A 9,391-nucleotide genomic window follows, 5' to 3' on the forward strand; every position below is an offset into this window, starting at 1 on the left:
TAGCAATTTAAACCCATCTTATCATAATTATTAATAACAATCAACACAATGTAATATAATTCTCCCTTCCAACAAATACAACAATATCAACATATGAACAATTCACTTATCAACTTATGATCAATTCCACTTCAATATAAATCATCCATCATGCCGAACATTAACAAACAAGAGTTGAGTATGATTTATCCCAACCTGGCAAGCAATTCCAAATAAGCAGCTCAAGCGATCCAAATAATTAAAGCAACCAAACCCGATTATAATTTCTTCACAAATCGTCACTTAACATAAATATTATAATTTTCCATCTATTATTAATTATTACATTCTTTTATTATTTATTATTCAAATTAATTATTTATTATTATTATAAAAGGTTACGATATTAAAAGCCCGATTATAACAAACCCAAATAACCCAAAAGAAAACCCTTCACAAAAACACCCAACAACACTCCCCCCCCCCCCCCCCATATACTCAGTTTTATAACCGTGTCCACACCTCCCATAAACCCACCAAACCCGAGACCACAAGCCACCACCAAGTCCACCCAACTCCGTCCCCACTAGCCTGCAACCTGACGTAGCCAAACACACACCGACCACCCGTCAAACCACCACCAGCAGCCCAAAAACACGTGCCCTAACTCTCTTCTCTACCCAACATCAACAACCAAACCACCACCCTTCACCGTGTATAGAACCCAGCACCACGGCTACCACAACAACCACTACCACCTCTGGCCACCACCGTTGACTCCACTATCCCACGGTGATTCCAGGGGTGGTCCCCTTTCCCCGAAGCAGTAAAAAACGCAACCGCAGTGCCCGTCTTAAAACAGCCACGACAACTCCCCTGCTTTCCCCTGTTTACCACCACCACCGTCACCAGCCACCACCGACCACCACCCCAATGCCTCCACTATGGTCGACTACTCTTCCACATCACAACCCCACCATGCCCAGGTTAAGACTCGTCCATTAGAGGGTTCGAAACCCGTGCTTAATCAATTCGGCACAAATACCCAACCACCATGACCACCACCCCTTGTTCCCAGCCTTGGTTAGTCAACGTCGGTCAATAATAGGCCCGATGAGGTAGAGACGGTCCACGGCAGAGATACAGTTAAGGTCACGGCATGGTCATGCTATATGGTCATTGTCATGTTATACAGATTTAATTAAACAAAATACGAGTTGAATTATTTATAAGACGATCTTACCTTTTATCGATAATTGTTCTTCCGCCTTCTAAACCTCCTTCCTCTACTTTTATGAACTACTTTTCAGATTTACTTTGTATTTATAGTCTAGGTTTAGAGAGTATATGATGCCATTTAGGAAACTATTGCCTTATTCTAATTATTATAGGAATTACCATTAATTATTATTATTATTATTATTATTATTAATTTTTTTTTTGTGAAATGTGAGCTTTTTATATATATCAAAATAATGAGGTGTGTATTAGAACCAAATAAGATAAATCTAGCATTCTACAAGTTGCATCCTCTTTAGCCAGTCTATCTCTGCAGTTTTCATGTGTTGTATATCCCGGCCTCGAACTCTTGATTTCATCTCCTCCACAATTTGCTTTGCCACACTCTCAGGTCGTTGCAGTAGTCTGTCATTCTTGCTCTTATTTCTCTAATGCCATACCTGATATAACGCTCCCATCATCATGGCAGCCTGCACCCCCCTCTGGACCACTGTTCCTGTCCTTTGGGCGCACCAGCTCAATACACCACTCACAGGGAAGTCCCACCCATTCTGGTGATTCAGCCACCTAATGACCCTCTTACTGTAAACACAATCAAAGAATAAGTGGTCTTGGGTTTCATCAGACATTCCACACAAATAGCATTTATCATCAATGTCCAATCCGAATCTTACTAGTCTAGCTGTGGTCTTAATGCCTCATGAGAAACAAGCCAACCCAGGAATTGGTGTTTTGGTATTACCCGCCCATTCCAAATGGCTCTGTACAGTTTACCCGAGGTCTGGTACCTTTAAGCCAGTCATAACAGCCATAAGCCAATCATAGCAGGCAGCTGGTGTATAGCCATCTGGTTGAACATCCCATTTGCCATTGATGTATCCAGTAGCCATTTCCTCCTTGACCTTGCAAATTCTTCTCCATACCCAACTTTAGTTTGCACTAGGTTTATAATCCTTCCAATCCTGGCCCTTCAGGTAATTTTGATGTACCCGTTTCACCCATATTGAATCCCTGTTTTCAGCTACCCAATTGACAAGTCTTCCAACCATGGCTTTGTTCCAAATTTCCTGATCTTTAAGACCTAATCCTACTTTTTCTTTTGGTCTACCGACAGTATCCCATCCCACAAGGGGAGTTCTTCTATAATCTGCACTATTATCCCACAAAAGGTTTCTGCACACTGCCTCAATTCTATTGATGATCCCCTTGGGTATAATGAACATTGATGCCCAGTAGGAATGTAAAGAATTGAGAACACTCCGCACAATAACTAGTCTCCCTGCATAAGAGAACTTCCTTGCTCCATAACTATGAATACGGTTGCATATTTTTTCCACTAGGCATTCACAGTCCTGTTTTTTTAATCTTGTGGTTTGTATTGGTATTCCTAAGTATGCATTAGACTTAGAAGCATTGACACCTGTAGAATGTCATACTTAATCTGCTCTGGTACATTCCTAAAATATGCATTAGACTTAGAAGCACTTACCTTCAATCCAGATGCCTTGAAGAAGGTGGAGAAGGACTGTAGCAGCAACATCATAGAGGTAGCATCCCCTCTACTAAATAGGAGGACATCATCAGCAAACATTAAGCTTGTTAACCTTTGTTTATTACACAAGGGATGGTACTTTAACTCAAACTTGGAGGCAACATATTGTAGGGTACGTATGAGGTATTCCATGCACAAGGTAAAAATTAGGGGAGATAGGGGATCCCCCTGTCTTAGCCCTCTCTTGCCAATGAAATACCCAAACATTTCACCATTTACAGACAAGGAAAATGTGGCAGTAGTGATGCATTACATGAGCATAACTTTGAAATCAGAAGGAAAATTAAGCACATCCAATAACTGTCCAACAAAAGACCACTCCACTGTATCATATGCCTTTTGCAAAACAATCTTGAACATACATCTAAGTGAAGCATGAGGTCTTTCATACAGTATAATCAAATGCTGGCAAATAAGTATATTTTCCTGAATCCTTCTATGTTGGATGAAAGCTCCCTGGTTATTTCCAACTATGTGGGGCAACACTTCAGCAAGCCGAGCACACAGTAGCTTTGAGATGACCTGGTAAGCTACATTGCAACAAGAAATTGGTCGATATTGAAGCACAATCTTTGGCCTATCACACTTAGGGATGAGTGTAAGATTAGTAGCATTAATTTGTTTTAGGAGCTGTCTCTGATGAAAAAAGTCCTGTACAACATTGATAACATCACCTCCTATTTCACCCCAAGCATCTTTAAAAAACTTGTTTGTGTAACCATCTGTTCCAGGAGATTTGATATCTGGAATGCTGAATAACGCATCCTTGATCTCCTTTCCTGTAACTGGTTTCAGCAGGCTAACCCAGTTCTCATCATTATATATAGGTCCTTGATCAATGATTTTCTTATGAATCTTCTTTGTATCCTGACTTGACCCTAGCAAATTTTGGTAGTATTCAAGAAAAGCATCATGAATATGTGCTTGACTATCACACATTCTGCCATTCATATCCTCTACCATTACTACTTTATTCATATTTCTCCTCTTTTTCAGCATGCCATGCAAATATGCACTATTAGCATCCCCCTCTTTTATCCACTGGTGCTTGGCTTTTTGAGATAGGAAACTTTCTCTAGCTTTGCTTAACTCCTGTAACTACATAGAGCCTTCATGTTCAGCAGAGATTAACTGCAAATTTGTAGGATCTTTACCAATTTTCTCTTGCAACCCCTCCACCTGTTTCTGCAATATATTAGTTGAAATCTCTATGTCACTAAAGCCCTCCCTATTCAGACTCCTTAATGCAGGCTTCAGATTCTTCAAATTTTTAACCAACCTGAACATATGAGTACCAGTAATACTAGTATCCTAAGTTCCTCTCACAATTGGTAAAAATTCCTTGGAGCCACCCCACATATTGTAGTACTTAAAAATCGTCTTGCCCGGAACTTTTTTAGTACTTTTTATAATGCACGGAGTATGATAAAAAAGCCCCACTGGAAGGAAATGTGCATATAAGTCAGGAAAACTGTCACACCAGGCCCTGTTCACTAGAAACCTGTCAATTTTGCTGTATATTCTTTCCTCAGGTTTTTGTTTGTTATTCCAGGTAAATATAGACCCTATTGCAGTAATATCTAACACTCCACAATCTGCAACACACCTTCTGAAAGGTTCCATCTCAAGAGAAGGAGTATTCCCACCTACTCTATCAGTAGCAGATAGGACACAATTGAAGTCACCTGCTACTGCCCAAGGGCCACAAACAAGATTAGCAATCCTTCTCAAATTATCCCACAGAGGGTCTCTGTCATGAATCCCATTAAAAGCATATACCATGGTCATACAGAACACTCTCCTATCCACGAGTGAATCAACCTTCTGATGTATATACTGAGCATTATACTCCAAGACTTGTACTCCAAAGAGCTTTGGATTCCATAGAACCCAAATTCTTCCACCAGAGTGATAACCATTATTAGTCGAGAAACACCAATTATTAAAACTACTAACAGCCTTATTAAAAGCTTTGCTCTTTGTTTTTGTTTCTAGTAAACCAAATAAACCTATATTTTTATTCTGTAAAAAATAATTAATAGCTCTTTGCTTGCCTACTCTATTCATCATTCTCACATTCCAAAAGCCTATCCTATCCATTAGAGATTATAGGGGATACAACATTACCATTTCCAACAACACTCTTCTTGGGGGGAGAAATAACTACCTCCTTATATGAATGTGCTCCAAACGCTTCTGTAATATACCCATCTTTTATAACTTCCTGTGTATTCATCTTTACAAGTCTCTTAGTTGGAGTATGGAAACTGTTGGAGTTAGTGTCCTCCACAATAGAGCGTTTACATAATAAATCTCATTAATGGAATATCATCAGATATTTAATTATTTGATCCTCGTCAGTTGATTAACGTAAATCGATAACGGTTGGCTGACTAGAGTTTGACGTTATTGTCGTGAGATGGCGGTGATCAACTGACCCCTTTCTGTCACACCTATAGGAACGAACCCCAATAGACAACTAATTAATTGTATGAGATACAATTTATTTAGTCCCTTGATTTGTAGACTAAAAGGTTAGTCAATTATTTTAAGAGAGAATTCGAGTTGCGAACTCGAGGAACGGCAGTTATTATTTAATTATGTGATAATTGAATAAAAGATTTTGGGAGACGGGTTTTAGTTAATTAATTGTTAATTCACTAAAATTGTACTAATTGATTAATGTGATTAATATTAATACGTAAATAATATGTGTAGTGGTACACGTATATTTACGGAGTGATTTAGACGAAATTAATTAGAAACATTTAAACATGATACGATGTTTAAATAAAATTTACACGTATTTGTGCGACAAATATAAGAACCAAAATGGACCCGTGAATGGGACATTGGATCGTTTAAATGGAGTGTAGTGGATGATTATAGACATAATCATTTCACTTTACTTGTTGTTTCTTCCATAAGTCATCTTATGATCACATGCATGTGATATAAGATTGGACAAAATAAAAACAAGTGCACTCCCTCACTCCATATATTCCACCCGCCACTTTCTCCCATCAACACTCCAATTGTTGTTCATTTCTACACTACAACTCATTGTATGTTTTGCATGTGAACTATTATCATTCATCTCTCTAAAAAATAATTATCCATCTTTACTAAGATTGTTAGTAAATAAATTTTATTACTAAGACTTGTTAGTAATATGATAAATAATATCAAGGGTATAATATTAACAAGTTCTAGTTCAATACTTGTTATTATTTTTGGGTAAGTTCTTGGGTGCAACAAGAAGAAGATCTTCTCTTCGAAGATTAGTAAGGAGGATCATCCATTTGGTATAAGCTCAAGAACAAGCTAGTAAGGTGAACTAGTTTGTGCCCTTTTTACCACAAAATCAATGTAAGGAAATTGTTTTTCCTTATTCTTTTATTTTTATGCTTTCATATTAGCATGCATGTTACATAGATCACCTAAATGATAAATTATGAGATAATTTAATTTTTATTAGAGAGTCTAATATGGATCTATGATCTTTCAAGTGGTATCAGAGCTTAGGCTTGTAATTTGCATGTTGATTTTAAGCATTTTAATGAATTATGAGATAATTTGTAAAAACTCAAAAATTGTGTTAGAAGAGGTTTTAGCACGAAATTTTTGGTGCATGCATACCTACTGATCTTAAAAGGTTTGTGGTTAAGTTTGGTGATTTTTGAAGTTATTTTGCTATTTTTAATGATTTTTGGTAGAAAACCGAGTTAAAATGCCGTATTTTAGTTAAAAAATTGACTAAAAATAGTTAAAAGTTGATTCGGTGCATGGATTGTTTATGGTATTTCATGCATGTTTTCTACTGATTGTATGCAAAAAGTTGAAGGTTGGTGCGAATTTTTTGCATGTTTATGATTTTATGAGATAAAAGTTGATAAAAGTCAAATTAATTAATCATAATTTCGAAACATTTGATTCTGCCCATGATAAATTTATGTATATTTAAAAATATTATTTAATTGTTAAAAGTGATTTTGCATGTGTGTTTTCACTTTGTTTTGATGTTTATTGGTTTTTGTGGTTAAAACCCGATAAATATCGATCTTTTTCTTCATAAAATTTATCCGGAGTTTTTGGGCAATTTTTCTGACATTTTGGTGTTCTTGTGAGTATTTCAGAATACTTAATATTTTTGTTTCAATTTTTGGGTAATGTTTTCAATTATTTTGGATTTTTACTTAAATATTATGATTTTATCGATTAAATTAGCAAAATATTACCAAATCATACTAATTATTTATCATAAAATTAGTGAGGACTAATTTTGAGGTTCAAAACAGTTTGGACAATTAGTTTGGACTTAGATGAGATTTAAGAGTTGATTATTGATTTTTAATGTTAAAAATCGATTAAATCCACAAAAAACCGAGATGGATACCAACGAATGATACATAGGGGGATTTTGGCATCATTTTACAGCATTTTAAGCATATTTATTTAAGTTGAATGAATGATTGTCATTTATTTAAAGTATTTATCTTGTTGTACCTAGTATGACCTAGTTTAATTTTAATCGTTATTACCCGAAATGAATGGGAATATCGATTTGTTTGTAATCAAATACGATCTCGTATCGTCGGTTTGTAATTAATTAATAGTTTTATTTATTTTATCAATTAATGTATAATAGGAATAGCTATGTAATTCATTTGTAATAGTTATTCTAACCGGCGTTTCCAAAAGACGGATTACATCGAGACGGAGTTTTTTTTTTGGAAGGTTTTCCAAATCCCACAAGAAGGAGCCACTTTTGGAATGAAGAGGCAACGGACCAAGGAGTTGGTTTCCGAAATGTAATAGACTAGTTTTTATTAACTAGGTGGCCATACTAGGATTTTTTTTTCTTTCATATGCTTACTTGTTTGCTTGTTTTATTTTCGCGCATGCCAAAATCGCCATTCACATGCATTTTATTTTCGCGGTTGTCAATTCACGTCATTTACATTCACCGAATTAATTCACTTATAAGGAATTTATGACTAAATTGACAAGATCTTTCACATAACTAAAATTGAGATTAGCCTTACCAATTAGTAACACCTATGAATCTCTTGTTCATTAGAGTCACGCTCGCCCAAGCGGGGTGTTCTCTTTTTACCTTGGGTAAGTAGGGTGGTAAACGGTTATCACACGCTAAAATTGGTTGGACTCAACGGGATATAAGACGGTCCTGTGTTCCGGGGCTAGTAGATGGATTTAAGGAAATTCGTCGACCAAGAGTTCTAAAGGTAGAATTAGTCAACGTGACTTACCGAATTTACACAATTATGGGATGTTTCGCCCAAGCGATGCTCATTTTTGTTTAATATTTGGGTCTTGGAATCATTTATATAATTTAGTGGGAGATCATTATATAAATGTTAAAACTTGTTGAACATGTTTTTCACAAGTATTTTTAAAACATTGAATGTTAATTTTTCCTATTTTTCGTTCATTTTCATTAATGAACTTACTATGACACCGCGCACTTCATCCTCCTTTCATCCTCTATTTATTATTATACTCGTTTCGTTCTTTCATAGGAAGCGGTTTCTTTGAAGGAATTAATGATTGGTAACATGATTTACCAATTCACCTACATAAGCTTACAACGTTTTTTGCGATTATTATACAACATAACGTCCATACATATTAAAAAGGGTTTTTATGTTGCAAACTCATATTACGAGTTTAAAAGGAAGTCACATTTTATCAAGAGAGTCTTGATTTCGGAAGTGACACCTCCGTCATGAAGATGACGTATTAGTTTTAATTACTCAAGAGTAATTCAAAAGTTTGCGAAAAGAGTTTTCAAAAACACTTATAATACTCCAATATGATACCGTCAAATGGCTCACTTCGAGAAAGGCCAAATCGATTGTTTATGCGCTAAAGAGTTTAGGCATATGATAACAATTGAACGGTTAGGTAGTCCAATTTCGCAAGAAATTGAGATTTTGCCACATGTTTCACTCACTTTATAGTAATTCACTCTTACTAAGTGTATAAAATATTACGAATGACATGAAGAGAGGTCTTCATGAGATTCATTTTTGCTTGATTGAAGCAAAAAGGAATGTGAAAGTGAGTGGGAGTTAAGAAGAATCAACCCTAGATGTATGCGATAGAACAAAAGTTGAAAGAGACATCTACTCAATGGATAGGCTAGTTCCACTATCTTGGTATGAGATACCAAGTACGGGTCATTTCCTTGTAAAGAAGTTTACATGAATTGATAAAACGTAAGACGTCTAGCATAGGACAATTTTGTATCGAAATGGTGCTAGAGTAGCAATGATTTCGATGGGGACAAATGTACCTAAATTTGGTTATAAAAGAATGTAATCATCTATGTTTATACATAGAAGGCATTACTTATGTGATTTAAAACAAAAGGTTGTACCTACTCCTATGATAACTTGGTGGTTGGTTTAGACCACTCAGTTAGAGGAATTTTACATTCTTCACGAAAACTAAATATTATACTATCTTGTAGATTTTAATGTCTCTAATTCGGTGAACCCAATTGATCAAACCTCAAGTAAATTCGTTTAAATGAATAAACGATAAGCACATCGAACAACCATTTGATTGAGAGTCTTATGGTATGTGTGCATGTATTAT

General features: G+C 35.8%; 1 protein-coding gene across 1 annotated transcript; it reads right to left on the reverse strand.

Moving 5' to 3' along the window:
* Positions 1-2,147: 2,147 nt before the first annotated feature.
* On the reverse strand, positions 2,148-5,006 carry LOC141637599 (uncharacterized). Its single transcript, XM_074447088.1, has 6 exons — positions 4,898-5,006; positions 4,272-4,779; positions 3,950-4,049; positions 3,024-3,868; positions 2,708-2,777; positions 2,148-2,570 (listed from the first exon to the last, which is right to left on the reverse strand). Exons 1-6 carry the CDS (start codon positions 5,004-5,006, stop codon positions 2,148-2,150), a joined length of 2,055 nt encoding a protein of 684 aa, XP_074303189.1.
* Positions 5,007-9,391: the final 4,385 nt, after the last annotated feature.

This window comes from Silene latifolia, unplaced genomic scaffold (genome assembly GCF_048544455.1).
Source record: "Silene latifolia isolate original U9 population unplaced genomic scaffold, ASM4854445v1 scaffold_122, whole genome shotgun sequence".
In the NCBI taxonomy this organism is placed as follows: domain Eukaryota; kingdom Viridiplantae; phylum Streptophyta; class Magnoliopsida; order Caryophyllales; family Caryophyllaceae; genus Silene; species Silene latifolia.

What these genes read in the sequence shown, in the direction of transcription:
- LOC141637599 (XM_074447088.1), bottom strand. Translation starts at nt 5,006, where the DNA reads ATGAATACACAGGAAGTTATAAAAGATGGGTATATTACAGAAGCGTTT. An exon ending in CTAATATATTGCAGAAACAG is followed by an intron (nt 3,869 to 3,949) that starts GTGGAGGGGTTG and finishes GGCTCTATGTAG; the next exon opens with TTACAGGAGTTAAGCAAAGC. An exon ending in TCAAGGCATCTGGATTGAAG is followed by an intron (nt 2,571 to 2,707) that starts GTAAGTGCTTCT and finishes TTAAAAAAACAG; the next exon opens with GACTGTGAATGCCTAGTGGA.